The sequence below is a fragment of the Electrophorus electricus genome, chromosome 2 (assembly GCF_013358815.1).
Source record: "Electrophorus electricus isolate fEleEle1 chromosome 2, fEleEle1.pri, whole genome shotgun sequence".
In the NCBI taxonomy this organism is placed as follows: domain Eukaryota; kingdom Metazoa; phylum Chordata; class Actinopteri; order Gymnotiformes; family Gymnotidae; genus Electrophorus; species Electrophorus electricus.
This window is the reverse complement of record NC_049536.1, coordinates 19,017,285-19,039,971: the sequence shown is the minus strand read 5'-3', so window position 1 is coordinate 19,039,971 and position 22,687 is coordinate 19,017,285. Positions and strand designations below refer to the sequence as shown.

Sequence of the window (22,687 nt, the reverse complement as noted above, 5' to 3'; positions counted from 1 at the left end):
TAGAGCACGGAGTGCGCTTCTCTCTTTATAACAGTAGTTGCGGCAGTTTTCGAGGAGCCGTACTTCCCCATTGCTCAAAACCCAACAGCAGTTTAACGGCGTTGGAAAACGTCATTAGCTCATGTTCAGTGGCAAGACCAGGAAGTCTAAGTTCCCTCTTTACTCTTATAAAAAGGTCGCGTCGCAATTTTTGGTAACTTAAGTGTCTTATTTTTCTAGATTTTCCTGAACACTTCATATCAACACTTGTTATTGGACTGTTGTGATTCTCAGGAAAAAGCCTCAGCCTTGGCGTTCATTTGTACTAGCCTATATCCAATGAACAAGCTCAGTCATAAAACAAAAAACAAAACCGACACAAATATTCGCGTTTTCTGCAAAACGTCTGTTAGATCAAGGAAACGATTTACGTTCAAAAGTCTCGACAGGCCTGTATTTCTGCTTATTTTTGGTACATCCCATATAAAGTTATATTCTAACTGAAATAAATCATATTTGAAAGCTTTATCATGTGAATGTGAATAATCAGTTGTTTGAATAAACTTTGAATATGACCCCCAATGTTTATTTTAATAAAATAAATCTGTACTAAAAAATGAACTTCAGACTAACAATCCACATAAACACATGTAGACATGTAGACACAATGTGTGTGTGTGTGTGTGGGGGGGGGGGGTCTTATTTAAAAGATATACAATGACTGAAATACTAATAGTGTAAAGATTAAACAATTGAGATTTGAGTTATTTATTTTTAACAGGTGTAGGGTTTTTTGAGGGGGCGGGGGTGGATAATTCCTGCTGACACTGCTCATATAATGTGTTAGGTTGGGTGGTGTGAGCGGTGGTCAGCCCCCCTAAGTAGTTTTTTGATACAGTCTGGTTTTTAATACAATCTGCAAGTTTGATGACTCTCCATCTTCTCACTAAAGGGTAACTCCCTGTCGAGGTCTCAGTCCTGAAGTGACATTATGGAGTGGTCTTTCCTCAAAGACCACAAGTGTTGAAAATGCTGCTGTTTGGAGAGGAAGCAGAGGCAGGCCTTGCGATCCAGTAGATCAAGCATACAGTTTCACAGATCTGCTCACAGATGTGCTGACAGTTTCTGAACTCATAGAATGTGAATCCAGCTTCTGGCACACGTTGATCGAACATTAGATAATCTGTACAATGACTTTGGGGTGAAGGGTGGGAACCTTTAAGCTACCTTGTATATATTATTATTATTATTATTATTATTAATTCAACTTCGCCTCAGTCCTTCTGTTTGAACAAAGTAATTTTACATAATGAAGTCCAAAATAAACCAAATAATTCTGTAGCCAATTTTTCTGTATTCCTGGTCGTTTGCTATTATATTCCTTCAAAAACTTAAAAGAATTTTAAATGCATTTAAAAGCATTCTAAATGGGACTGTATTGTATAAGCCATAAATGGATATATGAATATATAGATATATATGGTGCACATTTATTTGCATATATTCATACATACCTTTGCATATATTCATGCATATACATGAAAAGGTTTTCCATTGAAACCTTCTGGATGGTCCTGAAAGGGAGTCCGTTTCAGTTGTATTGCTTGCTCGACCCCGCATGAGCGATGTAGGCTGATGATGATGAGACCACTAGGCTTCTTGATCCATGGGACTGGATTGTCGGAGCTGGCTCAGTGACAGGGTCCTAGACCTTTTCAGGTAGGCTTTTAGAAGTAGGAGTTTTCAGTATCAGTGGTCATGCAATTCTGGAATGGTTTATCACTGGCCATATGATGGAACATCAGCCACAATCAACACAGCCAGGCAAGTTTGCTTGAAACAAGTTGTAATGTTGTGTCCGACAAACACGAACTAAAAATAAATTAAGCAGAACCAACAAACCTAAGGAAATATGAAGAATAAAATAGGCTAACATGGAATTCAAGTCTGCTCTAACTATTTGGTTAGAGACTATTAACTTAGTTTTTAAAAAAAGAAAGTTTGAGTCGATTTCTCACCCCTGAAGAAGTGAAAGGAGGTGGTCACTCTCAGACCCCCCCCCCCCCTTCCTGAGTGTCCTATCTTTGCTTCACACTTCACACTGAATAAGAGGTCAAACTTTCTCAGGTGTCAAAAGTATCAAACCCTAGGATGGGTGAAGCAATTGGATAGGCAAATTTTTTTCACCCTATTTTCTTGAAGTTACAAGCTAACTTTAATATATAACATTTAACGTAAGATATTTAACGTAAGCATCATACAAGACAACTGATTATGGGAAATACTGCAACATAATAATGAGCAAGTAATGAAGAAAATAATAAAACAATGCTCAATTATCAAATGATAGAAGCAAACATCGCAGTTTGGAGATTATATTAAGATTACCACTGGACACTATAGTAGGTTACAATAGCAAGTTATTGTTTTGTGGAAGCTGTGGGACCAGAAACATGTAGATGTGTAAACCTCAGAAATGTTGAGATGATGCGATATGAAACGTTCCTTGTCCTGGTAAGTTTTTAAGTCTGAAGGAATTTATGGTCACAGTTTCCTGAAGTATAACCAGGCTGATAAGAGGCTCCTGCATTCCCATCTGTGGGTTTATAGCACCAGAGAAAAGGGGGAGGGTCAGAAATCTGGGTCAGCATGATAAGACTTCAGATAGGCCATTTTATGGCTTTGTTGCTTAGCATCATGGCACCAGAGGGGTCCTGGGTCCTGTCCAGGGCCAGAGGTAAGAGAAAGCAAAGCTTCATCAGGGTGATAATTTATAGTCTGTCTTCACCACACCGATATGCTTTGATTATGCCTATGTGTTAACTAAAGCTGTCTCTCAGGGTGGAGAGGACTTAAATGGGAGTTATATACCATTGCAGCACTGGGTTTATGTAAATATTTATTCTCATAAATGCCCAGAATATTCTTCTAAGAGACTATTTAGACCAACCGCTTTTTGGCACTGCGGGATTTTGTTTGTGCCTTTTAGAAAATAACTGGGTAAATGAGGATGGGGTTTTTGTTTACTTTAACCTGTTGCTACAAGAATGTAAATTCAATAAAGATGTTGGAAATAAGAATATTTTTTGGTGGCTCTGGTGCAGGTGCAGGTGTGGACCAAGGTCTCCAAGAAGTTTTATTTAAGGCAACAACTCCATTGGGTCCTGTATCTGCACCTTGGACAAAGCTGCTTCCATAGTGACAATTGAAGTTGATTATCACTTTAATCAGCTGTGGGCCAAGGACGTCCATGGCAATTATTCCTACGCAGCATGTAACTATAAAGGCTCCAGAGACAATCATCAATAATAATTAATAATTGCTTCTTTTCACCACAGTTTTGTTTCATTGTTGTTGCTATACGATAGTGCCTTTAGTTATGGAAAATAAGGAGCACCTTCTAGCAACCACGCCTCTTGCTCCCTCTGTGCTGCCAGCGTCACAATAATTTAATTCATTTGGTTATTAATAGATTTTCTTTTATTTAACTGCACTTTAAAGGCACAGTAATTAGAACTGCGACTTACGGCATAAGCACATAAAGACAGGGAAAGATTCTCACGATCCTTTGCTCCTTCTACAGCCTCTACAGATAAAAGAAGTCAGTAAGAAAATGGAAACTGTCGCGGAACGCTCGCCTCCTGCGAGTCACGTGGTTTGTCCCGCCACGTGCAGTGGGAGGGGCATGCTCGTAGCCGCACCTGCACACGCCTGGGTAGTGTTAGTCTTTGTGTGTTTAAACTCTTGTCGTGGTGTGCAGAGTAGTCGGTTATTGTTGCTGTGATGTGTTAATGTAGCGTGGTAATGTGATCTTCTTGTCGTTGTTAAATGTATCCTGTTCCGTTCATTGTTTGTAATACATGTGAGTGCCGTTGTCTTTATGTTTCAATCAAATGTTCGTCCATGTCGAGGAAGTCTTTGCGTCCTGCTCCACGCCCTGCGGCACTCAGGCCACCGCGTTACAGTAACGCTTTACAAACCATGAGCATACATTATTAAAACGCTTTGTTACATTAGCAAAGTACTTAACACTTGTATTAGTAGTCCTTAGTGCTGTAAATACATTTTAGAAGGTTGCGTGGTTACACAGAAGGTTAAATTAGACGATTTAAAACATAATAGATCTAGGGATGGAAGGAAATTATTTGTATTTTGACTCCGCTTACGATGGAAATGTCGAATCCCTCACGATTTAACACATAAGTTATCAGGACACTTGCAAGAAAGTTTTGTAAAACCTGCGCCGAGATTCACTGCTCATCTCTTTCAACTATATCAATGCAGTCAGGGAGCTAGTTGAAGCCAATCCCTGCCTGGTTAACCAGACTGAGGTACCCAGCCTCCAGGCTAGCAACTGCCTAAGGATGCTTTACATTCTGAAACTATAACGTTAAGCAAGTCCATTTAAGCCCAAACCAAACATAAGATTTGAGTCCCCAGTAATGTTAGTTTTTGGTTTGGTTATCCAGCTAACAGAAATTCTAGATGGGGGAGCTCCTCCTGTTCTGTTACAGAAGCCCTAGTTAGAGCTTTTCTCCCACCTTCATCTTTGTTTGTTTGATTGTCATGTCATACATTTGTCGCATCCTGTTTTGGCCTCTTTTTGTTATAGCTGTATACACATTAATCAGGTGGGGAGTTTCAGCTCATAAGACAAACTGCTTGTTTTCAGGACATGCATATGAAGGTGAGATTCTTGTTTATGGAAACAGTTTAGAATGAGGTCAAAAGTACAGTTTGTGGGTTGTGTTTCGGACCGTTTCAACAGTTAAACCTTTGGTTTGTTTGCTTCTACGGACTCATAGTCCACTTTCATCAGTACCACGTTCCACTATCTGAATGACTACAGTTTGAAGTGACTGTATTTCTGAACCTCCTAGCTAAGCATTTGTTCTTTTAGTGAAAAATACTATTGCAGTGCACAGACACAGAAACAGACATTAGACACATGTACTGTACAAGGAGTGAAGAAACACAGACTAGGGGACTTTGAAGAGTGACAGACTGAACATTATCAATATATGCCACAATTGGCAGTGACGTGTTTGCACTGACTTATTTCATAAATTCATGAAGTATTTTTAATTTACAGATTATTCTGATCATAAGGTCTCTGTTGCTACAAGTAATGAATGAAAATGTATGTCAAATATTGGTGAGCTCTATTCAAAAGTAAAGCCAAGTAAAAACAACAGCACTAGAGACTTTGCATGCAATTTTATAGTAATTTGTACAGTTGTGATGGCACTGAATGGCACCAATTAATCTGTTACAGTGTAAGAAATAAAAATTCAATTACTTAAAGGAGCCACATATGCTCATCTAATTATTTAGGAATTGCCACCACATTTAGGATATTTGTTTTATGTCAGTGCATGGCAGGATGAATGAAAATGTTGTTTGGTCTGATAGGTGCTGAGGTCCTAGGGTTAATAAGGTGATCTGTAGTCTAATGAAGACAAATGCATCTGGACACCTTCTTCTGTACATGTCACTTGGAAGGCCAATCACATAACATTATTCAAATGGACAAATTATTCAAATGGCAAAATGTTCATTATTCAAATTATTCTGATAACTGAATGATCACTTTATTAGGTGGTGGACTAACTACAACTGACACTGGACTTTAAACTCCATGCTGGTCTGTTTAGTTGCAGTCATAGATGTCCAAATAGATCTGATAAATCAATTTTTTATTGTTCTCTACCTTTGTGAATTCAGCTGGAAGTAGTTTACAGAATGAACTGAGGGGTAGGTTTAGTGCTTCTTATGCTACCCAGACTCAGAATGAAACCCAGAAGTTCTGCAAGGAACAACAGCTCACTAGCAGCTTTCCTCAGATGGGGAAAAGAATAAACAACCACCATGCAGACCCTCCTTACCCCCCTACTTACTCTTGCTTTGCACATACTACCATTAATTCTAAGGAGCTTAGAATTTACATCATTTAGCAGACTCTCTTATCTAGACTTTCATGTACATAAGTATGAAAGAACATGTACTACCTGTCAGCCAAACCCACAACCCTGGTGTTGTTAGCACCTTGCACTAGCTGCACTGGCAGGTGAGCTACAGTAGTACTGTTTTGTTTTTGTTGTTGTTGTTTGTTTGTTTGTTTTTTCAAAATTATTTTGTTGAATAACCATCTTGTTGGCCTAAGGGTTTACCTTTCTTACTCAGCTGTAGTGTGAGTTAGCAAACATAGAAACTCTGGATTCACACCATAGCATTACAGCAAAATGTAAGTGATGCATTTAAATGGTATTATTAAAGATCCAACAAGCACATTGTCCCCTCTGCCTCTCTCTGTGAGTCAGGTTGTTTGACAGTAGAGGCAGAGGGGAGATGAGGAAACCACGGAGGCTGTTACACAGTGTGACATGACAGAACGAGTCAGACACTTGCAGACCTTTAAAGCTGCTTTATTAACAGCGGGCTAAACCGTAGTCCAAGTGCATAACAGAAGGAGAGTTAGAGCCAGAGCATTCAACATGACGAAACCAAACGGCATCTGTAGTCATAGTGAGAAAACAGTCCAGGTCAAAAACAGACAGGCACGCGAGACTGGCAGTCCAAATCACAGTGAGCAGGCAAAGGCAAAATAACGTAATGAAACAAAACAAGTCAGCAATGAGAATGAGAGCAAACAGAATGGCGATACTGCAAAAAGGAGACTAACAAAGGCTAAAGGTTAAAGGTTAAATAGAGCTACTGATAATGCGCAACGGGTGCATTCAGTAGTCCGGTAACGAGGAGCTTGTCAAGTGAGACATATGAAGTTGGGAGTTGTAGTCCATTATATGGTTAGCGGAGGCCGGCTGTGTGACGCACAAGCTCTGTGTGAGAGGGCTTGTTTGACATCACAGAAGACAGTGACTCACCTAGGCACAAATGTGAACATTACACAATGTGTCATTAAACACATATACATCACACTGCTTTATGAATGTGTCATTAAACACATATACATCACACTGCTTTATGAATGTGTCATTAAACACATATACATCACACTGCTTTATGAATGTGTCAATAAACACATATACATCACACTGCTTTATGAATGTGTCATTAAACACATATACATCACACTGCTTCTTTAATGTGTCATTAAACACATATACATCACACTGCTTCTTTAATGTGTCATTAAACGTATATACATCACACTGCTTTATGAATGTGTTATTAAACACATATACATCACACTGCTTCTTTAATGTGTCATTAAACACATATACATCACACTGCTTCTTTAATGTTTCATTAAACACATTTACATCACACTGCTTCTTTAATGTGCCATTAAACGTATATACATCACACTGCTTTATGAATGTGTTATTAAACACATATACATCACACTGCTTCTTTAATGTGTCATTTAACATATACATCACACTGCTTCTTAAATGTGTCATTAAACACATATACATCACACTGCTTTATGAATGTGTTATTAAACACATATACATCACACTGCTTCTTTAATGTGTCATTTAACATATACATCACACTGCTTCTTAAATGTGTCATTAAACACATATACATCACACTGCTTTATGAATGTGTTATTAAACACATATACATCACACTGCTTCTTTAATGTGTCATTAAACACACATCACACTGCTTCTTTAATGTGTCATTAAACACATATACATCACACTGCTTCTTTAATGTGTCATTAAACACCTATACATCACAATGCTTCTTTAATGTGTCATTTAACATATACATCACACTGCTTCTTTAATGTGTCATTAAACACAAATGCATCACACTGCTTCTTTAATGTGTCATTAAACACATATACATCACACTGCTTCTTTAATGTGTTATTAAACACATATGCATCACACTGCTTCTTTAATGTGTCATTAAAGACATATACATCACACTGCTTCATTAATGTGTCATTAAACATATACATGACAATGTTTATTTCTTCATTAAGCCTTTGAAAACCTGAATGTGCCCGTCAAATACCATCAAACGTGAATCATATTTGTGATTGTTGGCATGTCTTTAATAGTCCCATTCACATTGGTTCATGTGACTTACTGATTTATTTAAATAGCCTGAAGTCATCAAGCAACATTAGGATATTCACTTAATGCAATACTGTTTTTATACTCTCTTATTAAGCTAAAGGCCATCATGCATGTTGGTGCCGGTTGAATAATGCCGAGTTAGGATCAGTGGTTCCATAATTGCTGTGATTCAACAGGTACAGGGTTGCCTCACTCAAGGATACCTGGACTTCAGGAGTCTCCAGTGGCTCCAGTAAAAGCAGACGCTTTTACACCCTGACCTAGAAACTCCCATTTAAAGCATTTTCCCCCCCTTTTTTAAAATATACATTTATGCTGTTTATAAGTGTATTGTGTAAGTGTGTAAAGTGTGGTTTTGAGGCATGGTGGATGTGTGTAGCTGTGTGCTTTGGACAGAAGGACACAGATTTCAACCCCCTGTCTAAGGAAGTTGCTGCAGGGGTTGGATTTATGGAGCCCAAGAGAGGCGGACCCGGTGGTCAGGGGGCTGGAGTTATGGATCCACAGAGAGGTGGCCCCAGTGGTTAGGGGGTGGAGTTATGGAGGCTCAGAGAGGCTGCCCCAGTGGTTAGGGGGTGGAGTTATGGATCCACAGAGAGGCTGTCCCAGTGGTCAGGGGGGTGGAGTTATGAATCCACAGAGAGGCTGCCTCAGTGGTTAGGGGGTAGAGTTATGGAGGCTCAGAGAGGCTGCCCCACCGGTCAGGGTGACCCTCTTCCCCTTAGACCTGGAGGAAAATGAAGGGTTGATCAGCTCTGTGCTCTTCATCCAGAGCTGACATACTCCAGTCCCAGGGAGTTAAACATTTGTAACAATTGGTTTAACACACCTGAGTAGGCAATTACAAAAGCCCTTTTTCACCTCAACTGGGCATGTTAGCACAAGGGAAAGACCAGCATTGCTCAAATTAACAATACTTCCCTAATCTTTATCATGCTGCAAGGCTAACTGTGAAATTACCAAAGGGCAGCATGGCATTCATAACTGTTGGCTTTTCTTAGGGGGTGTGCTGTAATTTAAATGTCTCTGTTGTTACAGCACTGTCAAGTGATAAGGAAACACTTACTGCTATGACTAAACTGCACCAAAACAAACACTAAACAAAATCAGATATAAAAGACACAAAACGCATTGCTCATTTCACAGTGAATCAGAGCAGTGGAATGAAGCACAGTTTATTTGTTTGTTTGTTTGTCTGGTTGAATTGTAAAATCACCAAACTGGTGCTGGACTCCAGCTCGCAAGGACACAAGATATGCAGTGAATGTGTGTGAGCCTGTGCTTAGCAGCATTTATATTTGCATATTTGCATAATATAATCTCTGTCTGTGACATTATTATTATGTACATAATGTCTACCACAAGCTGCTGGAATTCATTTTCAGGAGGTTAGGAGCAGTTGTTCATCTCTTACTAATACATAAGCTTCATTTCAGAACTAACTATACTCACATACAGCTGTACTATACTACCATACTCAACTATACTAATTATACTCAGGCCACTTTAAATCCTATTCCAATGTCAGTAGGTCAGAGTGTCTTCCATACCCACACCTAGGTCACTCTTCCCTTTGTTTTGTATTTTATTTCTTCTCTGGCATTAGCAGAAGTATTGAATAGCTTGTTAGGTAAGGTTATACTTAGATAAGGTTATACACAAACCATGCAGGGCTTGAGCTCTCTAGGACTGTAATTAGAACAGTACGTGTCCCTCAGGACGGTTTGGATCTTCAACATCAGTACTCAGGACTAGTTTCTCTGGAACCATTTCATTCAAAGAAATACACAAATAGCCCATCTTTAATTCGTTATCAGGGAGGCTGCAATTTTCTTTGGCTAAATAATTTTTTGTTTGTTTGTTTATAGTGGATTATTTTACATGCGTTAACTAATACAGCTATGCGGTACAGCAATAGATTATGCACTATGTCTACACAATTTATAATTATTTAATTGTTATTACAACATTGGCGTTTGTAATACTGTCACCACAGAAAGTTGCAATAAGCAAATATGCCCTTTAACACAAAAGCACTATTGTGTGATGTGTACATCCTGACCCAAGGCCTTCCAGGTGTGTTTTGTAGGTTGTTTACGGTCTCCACATGCTCTAATAAGTAATGTTGGGGTACAGACAGAATATGCCGTGTGACTCTGTCACTATTCAGGATTATTAAGTGAAGGAGCTGAGCTGCATCGCAGCTGAGTTCACCGTAACTGAGTTTACGTCACTGAGTTTACGACCCTTACCGTATGACTGACAGGCTAGACAGGGGTAGCAATCTTCTGGCTATGATCGACGAGCTCTAAATCGCAATCGTGTGTGTGTGTGTGTGTGTGTGTGTGTGTGTGTGTGTGTGTGTGTGTGTGTGTGTGTGTGTGTGTGTGTTCGTGCGTTCTACAGTGGGAAGTCTGCAGTAAAGCTAAAAACACATTCCCAAGAAGCCTTGAGCACGCTATAGTGACCTCATCGCCTCATCATTGCTATAAATTCCAGTTCATTAACAATCAAGTTCTTAATTATGTAAATCAGGAACATATGTAGGCCTTCTGTGCAAAGCTGGCCCCCGGGACTGTGCATTTAAACATTAAAAAGCGGTTGTACCAACAGTGCTAAAATTGTAGAAGCAAATTTTTAGTTTGACAACCTACTGCTGCTACAGCTTTTATTCTGTAAGTGTCTTGCCGCTAGGGGGAGTGCCGACCCACGTGTTCAAAGTTCGGTTTGGTCTCTTGCCGCTAGGGGCAGTATTAACACACGTGTTCAAAAAAACCTTCGTCAATACAACCAAAGCGGAAGAGCCGTGCAATATATGTCTGAAAATGTGAGAGCATCTTAACGTCAGTCAGGTAACAGTAATTATGTTTTTAAATCCAATTGTTTTCGGTGGAATGTTAAGCGAGGGACGCTTTAATTTACTGGGTAGCTAAATAACATAAGATTTCCCTGAATCAGGGAAACTGATAAACTGTGGGGACAACCACCACCATGTAACTGTAAATATTCAGTTGTAAGCTGGAACTGTACATTGTGTACATACACATATCCATATATACATTGTACATTGTGTATATAAACATACTATACATATATTGTACATACATTGTTAATATAATTTGTATATGTATAGATATATATTTCTCTATACACCCCGTTTTTTCTCCTCAGTTTGGACAGAGCACTCAAACCATTTCACTACGAGTTATACTGTGTATGACTATGTATGTGACAAATAAACCAAACTTGAAACTTGAAACATTGAAAAAAGCATCACAGTCGCATAGTGAAGTTAATAGCTAGCTATACGGGCTGGCATGTTAGCTATCTAGCTAGTACAAGTCACTCATTCATATTTCGAGCCTAGTGATCGTACTGAAAGGTTACACACCATCTAGTCTACAGCAAATGTCGCCATTACAGACAACCTGCTGGTTTGATCTCATGATGTGTAAGCTCGCTAGTTTTCCCATCGTGGGGTGAGTCCATTTGCGCGGTTCTTCTAAAGTCTCAAATGACTGAAATGACTCTCTGGTTGTGAAATCTGCTGTGCTCTGTTTATCGTATAGATATACTCAAAACGTGTAGGATCTGAGTCGTGCAGATGTTACACAATATTTTTTTTTATTGTTAACCTGTTATATTTTTATATTTGACCACTGTTCTAGAGTATTCAGCGAATTCTAAAATTAATTACAATTATATGATATTAGGCAATCTTTCCATAGGAAACCAATCATGGTATATTTGTCCATGAAGTTTCTTATGGTATTTTTAAACCTTTATCTGTCTAGCTATCACACTTTAAGCTCTATGCTCAATACGGCATGCTTTAAAAGCTTAAGGAGCTACCCCAAGTGCCACACTATGCATTGTAGCCTTAAGTTGTACATTTAAATAATATACATTTTCATATTAATTCATGGTTGGTTTTCCTGTCCTCAGTTTAAAAATAAATGGCGTCTCAGTCAGTCCGCGAGCGCACCATTGCGGAGAACAGCCTGGTGATCCTGCTTCAGGGTCTCCATGGCGACGTCACCACCGTGGAACTGAGGGATGAGAGCACAGCCCGCGGGCGCGTTGTCAACGTGGACGCGTTCATGAACGTTCGCCTGGAGGACGTGCTGTACAGGGACAGGCTTGGCCGGCTCTCCAGGATGGCCGACCTCTTTGTAACCGGACGCAGCGTTCGCTATGTGCACATTCCGGACCATGTGGACATCGGCAAGACCATCGAAGCACAGCTGGAAAGGATACAACGTGTTCGCTGCTTTTTACAGAAAGGGGGGAGAAAGGAGTATGATAAGAGGAAATAGCCCACTTTTTATTCTGCAGTATTTTGGAAAGGTTTACATTTAAACTGGGTTCCCTCTCATTGGTTTTGATTGATACGCACGCGCGCACACGTGCTGCAAGTTTCAGATTTTCTGGTAGCACAGTGTTTACAACATTGTTATTGCTGTTGCTGCATTCATGGATTAATTAGTTGTTCGTCTTTCTTCTACATGCTTGAATCTAATTACTGACTATCAGGGTTGCTTCATTTTACCACCACCTGCCTGGCATCTGGTTATCCTCCAGGGATACGTGTGAAACCAAGTCTAGACAAAGCGCTAAACACTAGCTTTATGAGTTTTAAAGCCAGCTATTCTTTCACAATTGTTCAGGGTGCTGTAGTCTAATGTTCCGGGTGCAAAGCCAGACTGTATCCTGCACAAGGCCATGAGAAAGACCATACTGGCACAGCTGGAGAAGACGCACCATGTTCACCTTGTGGGGAAAGGAGGAAGAACTCTGCCAACTTTTGGAACAAATTGGAGACTCTTCATTTGGGTTTTCTTAGTTGGCTTTTTGTTTTTTTGTTTTATTTTGTGACACTGTTTCAATGTTTGAATTTTGAAGAAGCTCCCTTTTCATTGTTCTCAGTTGTTTATGCACACAGAAATGAAATGCTGTCAAAAATTAAAGTGTTGACGTTCTTGTAAAGGCTGGTGTTGTGTTGATGAATTTATTAGTTGCTCATTTTTAGTGACAGAGTGAACTTTATCGCTGTAGTAATACTGTATTAAATATGTTTAACGGATACACAATCTCATAATCCTCCAATAATACAACTTTGGCAAAATGGCAAACTGTGTTGTGAAAATGTCTTGGTACAAAACTATCAAATGTGTACTGCATGTTAAGGAAGGTTTTATGTCGTGCCTTCTACCACAGGTGATCTCAGTCCAGGCCACGGGGACTTTAATCTCCTCCGCATCTTGTACTCTGTATAGATCCCCAACGCATGTTAAAAGGCAACAGCCAGCAATCTACATCCTATGGTTCCTTCACTCGGATCCATTTGCAGCTGGAACAGTAAAATGCGGAAAGGCTTAAGGATCTGCAAGGAAAGGATAAGACATCTCAAAGCTTTGGCGAACGTCACCTTTGTAAGATTTGTAGGCAGAGCTATGTAGGAACGAATCAGTGGTCCATGAGCTAAAAAGTCAAAAACAGCAGGAAGGTTTTAGATGGATTTGGTCTGATAGATTACAAATTACAGTTAGTTGAAGCTGTTTTTGGTTTTAGCGTTTTCATGTAATGATATGGCAGCATCATCCCAACAAGGAGAGGTAAGCTGTTTAAGTCAAGCACCTGAAGCAGAAAAAGTCTAAAACTTACACTGAGAGGGCATGAGAGTGTTTCTAGGTGCCACTGGACCTTGAGGCAGGTATGGTATCCAAGAGAGTTATCAGGAGAAGTCTGTTCTCTCTTAAAAAAAAAAAAAAAAAAAAAAAAGGCAGATGATGGAAGCAGAGCCAAGCGTCTCAAAACCAAGCTCTCAAAATTGCTCCCAACCTCAGGTTTTGGAACGTTGGATTTGCAAGGAAACAAGTGAACATTTCTTTGAATGCTCTAGAAATCGAATGAATCAGAAGTTCAGTGTCTTTAACATCAGCTTCTCCTGGGTACAAGGATGTTCTTTCATATTGCTTTTAGGTAGAATTAAAATCAAGTGCAGCATAGCATGGGAACCGGATCTGATGCCACACTGATAAAAAAAAACTTTAAAGCTAATGGATCTTACATTAGAGAGTGTGTTTGTTAAAATGTCTGCTCCTCTGTCATCGTCTGTGGCCTGAGGTTGTCACGGTAACGCTGGTCATTTTCTCCAACTTATTTTTAAAACAAACATTTTTGCTCCTGCCATGCACATCTAAGTTAATTGCTTGGAGACCAACCACATAATCATAGCCTGTAAATCCCTATTCACACTGGCAGCCCGAAGAAAACAGGCTGTTCTGGGCAACAGGAGAATACAAAACAAAATCACTGTGTTTGTTCAGTTGTTTTTCATTTAGTGCCACTTTGAAATATTTATTGCTTTATTCTTTCTTTTTTTTTTGACCACCAGTGAGTGTGATGTCTCATGGCATTTGACATTAAATAATCTTTCTTATAACTACATAGAAGTGGGCTGCTGTTTGGTCAGTGATGGGGTTCAAATTGCAGGCTGGCTGTGAGCCTCCTGGCTCCTTGGGAACATGACTGGCTGCTGAATTCAGTGTCTTGCAGTCAGCAGCCTGACGGGCACAACGGAGAGGTTTACATTTATCTGGCAGGGTGTAGTGAGAGAAGTCTGGAGTTGCTTAGGCTGGTATTTCACCCAAACTGACTGGATTTATCCTGCTGAGAAATCCTAATCCCCCATTGTGGAATGCCTGTGAGGAGTTATTATGGATATGGATGTAGGCAGGCATCACAGGGAATGTGGGCTGGAAAGATCAATGTAGACCCAGGATGCCCCAGCCTAGATCCCACTTCCCAAACCAGTGTAAAAAGAAGTCATCATCAGATGGTAAAATAACAGGATCTTTAATCTTAACTGATACAACCGTTACTTGTGAGGGCCTGAAGAGACTACGTTTAGTGTAGACACAGACCCTCCTCAGGAGTATGTGATATCGGACACGGACCTGAACACAAAGAGGCCATTTAAACGCAGAGCAGAGCTCTGTGCCCACTCTGGACCTCTGCAGCTATTTCCTGCTCCACCCTCAGTGTTGAGCGCTGAACTCCGCTTCTCCCTCAGCCTCTCTGAGGTGCCTGAATAGAGATGACTCATCGCTGTGACCCCATACACCGCTGTGACCCACTTATTTCTGTGACCTGCTCACCACTGTGACCCACTCATTGCTGTGACCTGCTCATCACTGTGACCCCAGACACCGCTGTGACCGGCTCACCACTGTGACCCCAGACTCCGCTGTGGCCAGCCCAGTGAAGGACTGCACAATATAATTTTGCAGTTATGCAATATTGCTGTGTATTATGATCGCGACATGCCTTCCAGTGCATCTGATAAACGTCATTTTACTCTGCCCTTGTCCAATGGGCTTTCTCGTGCAGAGGACGATAAGTCAAAACAAGGCATGTCTGCGAGGCTGATGACACACAGGAAGCCCCAGACTGCTTGTGGTCGCGTGGCTGCTGAGAGAAAGCTCGCATGTGTCCAGCCCTGTTGCTCATGCTATGTGCTCACATCAGCACAGGCTGTATGGCATGTGAAATCTGTATAGATATCTGACTATATGGGAGGAAGAGTGTGCCGATATGGGACTTGCACCAAACACAAATACATAACATATTCTAATTTTGATTTGACATTGGCGTGCATATGTTATAATGTGCATATGGTATACAGACTACAAGTTGTGGGTGTGCTGTTATTGTGCCCATATACAGTACATTTTGGGTATGGTGTTGTGTACTATTTGTTGTAACTGGTGTGTCATCATACATTGAGGGTTTGATGTCTGCAGTGTGCTGTTATTGTTGTGGTTGTATTGTGTTGTGTTAAGGGCTGAGCGCCTATGGTGCTGCAGTATATTAAGCACACTGTTGGTTGAGGTTTGAGCCCACAGAAGGCCTGAGTAAACACACTGTAAACACTTGGAATCAGAAAAGGACTCTGGAGGACAGAACGGTGAATAAAACTGTTTGAAGAACAAGCCAAACAAAGGGGCTGCTTTGAGTAGAGCAGCGATCTGTCACTGGTGCGGGGGTGGAAGTTAGAGTCCAGAGAGAAATACAACTCCTCCCAGCCATTTTTTCCTTTCCTGACAGAGAACAACCTCTCTCTGTCCCTTGGGCTTGTACTGTAGCTGTGTGTGTGTGTGTGTGTGTGTGTGTGTGTGTGTGTGTGTGTGTGTGTGTGTGTGTGTGTGTGTGTGATGAAGAGAGTGAAAGAAGGGAGGGGGAATAGTATTCCAATGCAGCTTTGTGTGTGTGTGTGTGTGTGTGTGTGTGTGTGTGTGTGTGTGATGAAGAGAGTGAAAGAAGGGAGGGGGAATAGTATTCCAATGCAGCTTTGTGTGTGTGTGTGTGTGTGTGTGTGTGCTGTCTGACTCTAGCTCTCGTAAGGAAAGGCACCTCCCAGAGTTGGGAGCCCTCTCTGACCAGTAAAGTTCCTCCTTTCACACTTCTCCTCCGCTCCCACTTCAGCCCCTCAGAGGAGCAGAACACGGCTCTCAGCCAGCCACCGTGGACGTCCGTATTCCTGCTGGGATGATTTTTGGGATGCTCGCTATGTCGAGACATTAGAAACCTGATGGTCCAATATCATCAAAAGTGAGTAAGGATATTGAATTCTTGTCTGTTTCTATATTATTGTATTAAAACAGTAGGCCTGAAGTGAGATTATTTTCAAAGGGTTATATTATCATGACCTTAAATGAGTAACACTTATTAACAGATACTGTTTTTATAATTGTTTTTACTGCTGATAATAATGCAAGTTAGATGATAACTGTGCAACAAAAGTGTCTTGCCTGGTTCCTAATTTTGGTAATGCACTCACTGCAGTTATCGTAAGAACAGCACTACCACTTTGTCTTTTTTTCTGGATGTGGCATTGAAGAGCTGGATTGGCCAGAACTATCCAAAGAAAAGCTGATTTACAAACATCTACATGAGCATCAAAGGGTCACATGTTGCTTAATGGATCTCATTTAACATTTGTGGTACATTTATATAAAAATCATTATAAAAGGAAATTTTAAAAATTAAGCGGCTTTTTTTTTTCATTAGTGCATCTGCTTAGAGAACATAGCATGAAGCAGAAATGCATTACTCCATATGACAACACTGTGGAGATCATTGACGTTGTACATCAGCCATGACCTAAGAAGCAAAGAGATGTTTCCCAAGTGTGTGTGTGTGTGTGTGTGTGTGTTCATTCGCACTTTATGGGTAACAGATGGTGCTGGGATTACAGCAGGTTCATGGTTCTAGGAAATACTGCGGTTGTTGGGAAGTGGCCTGTGTTAAAGATGTCTTGCCTCTGGGTGGGTGATTCATGGCTGCATAAACATCCAGTCATGTCCCAGGCTGCTATATGTTTACCCTGATTAAGGTATTTTGAGACACTGTGGCTGGCTTCCTCTTGGCTGACTAGGACCATGGTGGGTCCTGTTATTACATCCTTGGTATGTGTTTGTGCATAGATGATTTGTGTTTCTGGGAATGTTCATGGGAACAGGCATTTGGGGGATATGTGTGTTTCTGGGAGTGTTTGGGAGCAGGCATTGTGTATGTGTGGTTTTTGGGAGTGTTTGGGAGCAGGCATTTGCGTGTGTGTGTGTTTGGGAGCAGGCATTTTGTGTGTTTGTGTGTGTGCGTGTGTGTTTGGGAGCAGGCATTTTTGTGTGTGTGTATTTGGGAGCAGGTATTTTGTGAATTTGTGTACGTGCGCGCATGTGTTTGGGAGCAGGCATTTTGTGTGTGTGTGTGTGTGTGTGTGTTTGGGAGCAGGCATTCTGTGTGTGTGTGTTTGGGAGCAGGCATTTTGTGTGTGTGTGTGTGTGTGTGTGTGTGTGTGTTTGGGAGCAGGCATTCTGTGTGTGTGTGTTTGGGAGCAGGCATTTTGTGTGTGTGCACATGTGTGTGTTTGGGAGCAGGCATTTTGTGTGTGCGTGTGTGTGTGTGTTTGGGAGCAGGCATTTTTGTGTGTGTGTATTTGGGAGCAGGTATTTTGTGAGTTTCTGTATGTGCGCGCATGTGTTTGGGAGCAGGCATTTTGTGTGTGTGTGTGTGTGTGTGTGTGTGTGTTTGGGAGCAGGCATTTTGTGTGTGTGCATGTGTGTTTGGGAGCAGGCCTTTTTTCTGTGTGCGCGTGTGTGTTTGGGAGCAGGCATTTTGTGTGTGTGTGCCTGTGTGTTTGGGAGCAGGCATTTTGTGTGTGTGTGTTTGGGAGCAGGCATTCTGTGTGTGTGTGTTTAGGAGCAGGCATTTTGTGTGTGTGTGTGTTTGGGAGCAGGCATTCTGTGTGTGTGTGTTTGGGAGCAGGCATTTTGGGTGTCTGTGTTCGGAAACAGGCAACTTGTGTGTGTGTGTGTTTGGGAGCAGGCATTTTGTGTGTGTGCACATGTGTGTGTTTGGGAGCAGGCATTTTGTGTGTGCGTGTGTGTGTGTTTAGGAGCAGGCATTTTGTGTGTGTGTGTGTGTGTGTGTTTGGGAGCAGGCATTCTGTGTGTGTGTGTTTGGGAGCAGGCATTTTGTGTGTGTGCACATGTGTGTGTTTGGGAGCAGGCATTTTGTGTGTGCGTGCGTGTGTGTGTTTGGGAGCAGGCATTTTTGTGTGTGTGTATTTGGGAGCAGGTATTTTGTGAGTTTCTGTATGTGCGCGCGTGTGTTTGGGAGCAGGCATTTTGTGTGTGTGTGTGTGTGTGTGTGTGTGTTTGGGAGCAGGCATTTTGTGTGTGTGCATGTGTGTTTGGGAGCAGGCCTTTTTTCTGTGTGCGCGTGTGTGTTTGGGAGCAGGCATTTTGTGTGTGTGTGCCTGTGTTTGGGAGCAGGCATTTTGTGTGTGTGTGTTTGGGAGCAGGCATTCTGTGTGTGTGTGTTTGGGAGCAGGCATTTTGTGTGTGTGTGTTCGGAAACAGGCAACTTGTGTGTGTGTGTGTGTGTGTGTGTGTGTGTTTGGGAGCAGGCATTTTGTGTGTGCGCATGTGTTTGGGAGCAGGCATCTTGTGTGTGTGTGTGTTGGGGAGCAAGCATTTTGTGCTTGAAAAGCTTTACAGACTTTGTGTTTCATTTAATCACATTGTTCATCTTCAGCAGTAAAGGAGATAAATCAGTGCTCACAACAATTATCTTGTTTAATTGTTTAAGCGCGCAAGAGAGAAAAAGTAGGAGTCACCACACTGAACACAGCGTACGAGTCTGGGCCAGGGTAGGCTGAGCTTGACCTGAATTTTCTTTACTTCAGATAGGCATCAGGGTGGGAGGAAGTTTGTACCCTGATGCACTAGATTACAGACTGCAGTAATTACAAGCTCTCAAACAGGAAACAGGCAGGAACAGAACAACACAGCCCCTCTGCCCCTCTGTGCTCATGGGTCATGTGGTCACGCGCGCCAGAGCCTTGCTTTCTAGGCACTCACATATTTAACATGAACATTCACTCAAGAGCAAAAATACACATGTATTTTTCAGACTGGAATGATGATTGAAATGGTGACTGTTGAGTATGCAGTCTTGTTGGAACTCATATGTGTTATTTGAAAAGTGATCGACGTGTTTCTATTATAGTGCTTCAATTGCATAAGGTATTGACCAAACACCACCAGACTGAGTTCAGTCCTGAGTAATTCACAATAAGCCCAAGTTCAGGAAAAGTTCCAAAAGTTGTTTCCAAACATTTTCTTGAGGTCACTGTGTGAAGCATTTGTTGCCTTCACTTCCCACCCAACCCCCAACAAAAACACACACACACACACACACACACACACATCCTGTCTTCCTCCTTAGAGGCCACGACAGAAGTTGGGGTTCCAGTGTTTTCCCAGAGTGTGTGAAGATCTTGTGGGAAAAAGTTTTTTTTAAAGCCTGACTGAGGCCAGAATATGGGGGTGGGTGTGTGTGTGTGTGTGTGTGTGTGTGAGAGCATACACACACACAAACAGAGATCTCAGATTCCCAGATGAAAGAATTAACACACATGCAAAGTTCCCATGTTCTGATGCTGAGGCAGTACCACACACACCACAGCTCATATTCATACTGAAGAAACTGTGAGACTGGAAATGCAGACTCTGTCTTTTAGTGCTGGTGCATCGTCAGCTTTGTGGGCCAACACAAGAGCCACTGCAGTGTTCCCATCCATGCAGTGCATTAAAGCTCCCTGTCTGACTAACAACAGCCTTTCCCACTTCTGCCATATCTTATGCATGAAAGGTTTTTTTTTGCTTTTGTTTTTTAACCCCCAGCTGCTGAGGACCAAGGCACGAGGGGCGTTATGGGTACCGAAGCACAGGACTCAGGTGTGTGACAGCCAGAGAGAAGCAGAATGAATCCTGTGACAAAGGATATGGAACTGCTGAGTAACAGCATGGCCACTTACGCCCATATTAAAGGTGCAGTATGCTACATACTTTATGGTCTTATTTACAGTACATTATAACACCCCTCATGTTCACTTTCTATACTGCTATACCTGTGAAGAGATGTATCTTTTAAAGGTTGTATTATTAGTAACTTCACCAGTCTGTACTGATCACATTTGTAACAGAGATACGTGGATACATGGAATGATACATGCATGTACACAAAAACACAGACTAACGTTTAACACACATGCCTATAAGCAATATTATTATAAGCAATCTTATCAGGTGACGTATTGCTTTAAGGATTATCTCCAATAACCTAAGGTCTGAGACTAGGCTTGCCCTGTGTCCGAAAAGCCAAAGTTAAGAGGAAGAATCTTACTGAATCTCTGGTGCAGCTGAGACTGGGGAGAAGGTTTCACTGTCACGGTCTCAGGAGCTGAAGATCCTCCCATATTCCCATTACCCAAATGTTCTGCTTGGTTTCACTTCACACGTTTGCGCTCCCCAAGCAAATTCCTTCTCCACCCATAGTTGCTCTGCAAAACTTGCAAAGTGCGTCAGTGCAAAGTCCGCGAAAAACACGTTTCTGCACTGGTGACATATGTGATAACATTGATGAATAAATATTATTCCAAGTAGCAGGGGGAAATTTTGTTCCAGTCTCTTTAATATATTGCTTAATTCCTTTGAAGAATGTCTTTTTTTTCTTTTCTTTTTGGTAAGCCTAGAATTCCCAATAATAATAATAGCTATAACAGGGTTTTCTTCTGTTCTTGGTCCAAACACACAGAAGCCAAGTAATCGGGTGCTTTTCATCCTTAACTGTCCCAAACGTGTTGGAATACGGGACAGAACCAACACGTGGACTGACTCAGCGTCTTCAAAGACTCGACCTAAAAGCTCCGAGCTATTTTCACAGCTGATCAGATGCCTTTGTTGTTCCACAAATGGAATTATGGAATTAAAGGTTCTGAAGGCTCACACCAGCCAATTATGCAAACATAAACAAACGCAGACATTTCTCTGGGATTGCTGGAAATTCACTAGAATAGTCTCACCCATTCGCAATAGTTGTTTTGGCCTTTCTTAACATTCTAAATACCACCATATTCTGTTTGTACACCGTGCCTGAAAAAGTGTTCTTAGTGTGCCCGTTTTGATTCAAGTTTTATCTCCCTCATATTGTCCAACACAGACAACTTGGAGAGCTTCGCGCTGTACTTCATGCTGGGCGTGTGCTTTGGGCTGCTGCTGGCTCTTACTCTCCTCATCCTGAGCGCCACCTGCAGGCCACACCCTGCCACGGCGATGCCCTCCTCTCCCGGCAGGAGGCAGCTCAAGCAGTCCAGCGTGGTAGACGAGAACGAGGCAGAGGACGAGAGCGCTGACCAGGCAGACGGCGAGGAGGCAGAGGTGCCGAAAGTTACCATGGCGCCCATGAGCGACCACAGCCCGTCAAACGGGACCATCAGAAGCATCAACGTCTTCACCTCTGCAGAGGAGCTAGAGAGAGCTCGGCGACTGGAGGAGAGGGAACGAATTGTTAGGGAGATCTGGAGAAATGGACAACCAGATATTCTAGCCACAGGAACTGGCACACTTGGACGGGTACACTACCGCTAGAGGGACATTACACTTATTTAACAGTCCCCAAAGTTTCTTTGGTCAAGGACAGCTACAGATGTATAAAACTGAGTTTGAGAACCCAGAGTTCAAGTTACTGAATAGCAAAAGATGATGATCTTGGTCAATGAATTGTGCCCTTGTTAAGTGTTCAGTTTGATGTCTTGTTTTACCCCATGCACATTTCCTTAATCGTGGGATCTGAGTATTTGATATTTTTTTTAAAGAAATAGTAGGTCCTGTATATTTTGTGTCTACAAATATATATTGTGTAATGTTTAGATCTTCTTTAACTATTAAAAAAAATTAAATTATTTGTGTAAAATCAGCCAATGTATATTTGTTCAGAATCCTCTGAATCTCTTAGGATTTTTATTTATTTATTTAAGTTTTCTTTGATTCCACACAAACATTCAACTCAACTCAATTCCAGAAAAAGGCAACAAGAGCACCATGGTCCTCTTTACCCTTCATGCCCACTTCTTGTTGTTTTTTTACATCCCTGCTCTCCCAGTGTTAAAGAACTTCCCGCAGTGACAAAGTGGTGTCCAAGGCTGTCAGGAGCCTACATGTCACTGAGTGTTACCACACTCTCCAATGCAGTGACTCTGAAAGGGTCCAGACTACACTTATGTTTAGTTTTAACTGTACTTT

General features: G+C 41.5%; 2 protein-coding genes across 2 annotated transcripts; both read left to right on the top strand.

Annotated features, from left to right (window-relative positions):
• The first annotated feature begins 10,805 nt into the window (after positions 1 to 10,805).
• lsm10 (LSM10, U7 small nuclear RNA associated) lies at positions 10,806 to 13,022 on the top strand. The gene is made up of 2 exons (XM_027031200.2): positions 10,806 to 10,888; positions 11,982 to 13,022. Exon 2 carries the CDS (start codon positions 11,993 to 11,995, stop codon positions 12,350 to 12,352), a length of 360 nt encoding a protein of 119 aa, XP_026887001.1. The 5' UTR covers positions 10,806 to 10,888; positions 11,982 to 11,992; the 3' UTR covers positions 12,353 to 13,022.
• Positions 13,023 to 16,411: 3,389 nt separating this feature from the next.
• eva1bb (eva-1 homolog Bb (C. elegans)) lies at positions 16,412 to 22,361 on the top strand. Its single transcript, XM_027031175.2, has 3 exons — positions 16,412 to 16,649; positions 20,288 to 20,434; positions 21,606 to 22,361. The coding sequence occupies exons 2-3, from the start codon at positions 20,368 to 20,370 to the stop codon at positions 22,031 to 22,033; spliced, it is 495 nt and encodes a 164-aa protein (XP_026886976.2). The 5' UTR covers positions 16,412 to 16,649; positions 20,288 to 20,367; the 3' UTR covers positions 22,034 to 22,361.
• The last annotated feature ends 326 nt before the right edge of the window (positions 22,362 to 22,687 follow it).

Bases quoted from the DNA above. Each gene is read 5' to 3' on its own strand.
- eva1bb (XM_027031175.2), top strand. From the start codon at position 20,368: ATGAATCCTGTGACAAAGGATATGGAACTGCTGAGTAACAGCATGGCC. The intron at 20,435-21,605 runs GTGCAGTATGCT...TGTCCAACACAG, and splicing joins CACTTACGCCCATATTAAAG to ACAACTTGGAGAGCTTCGCG.
- lsm10 (XM_027031200.2), top strand. From the start codon at position 11,993: ATGGCGTCTCAGTCAGTCCGCGAGCGCACCATTGCGGAGAACAGCCTG.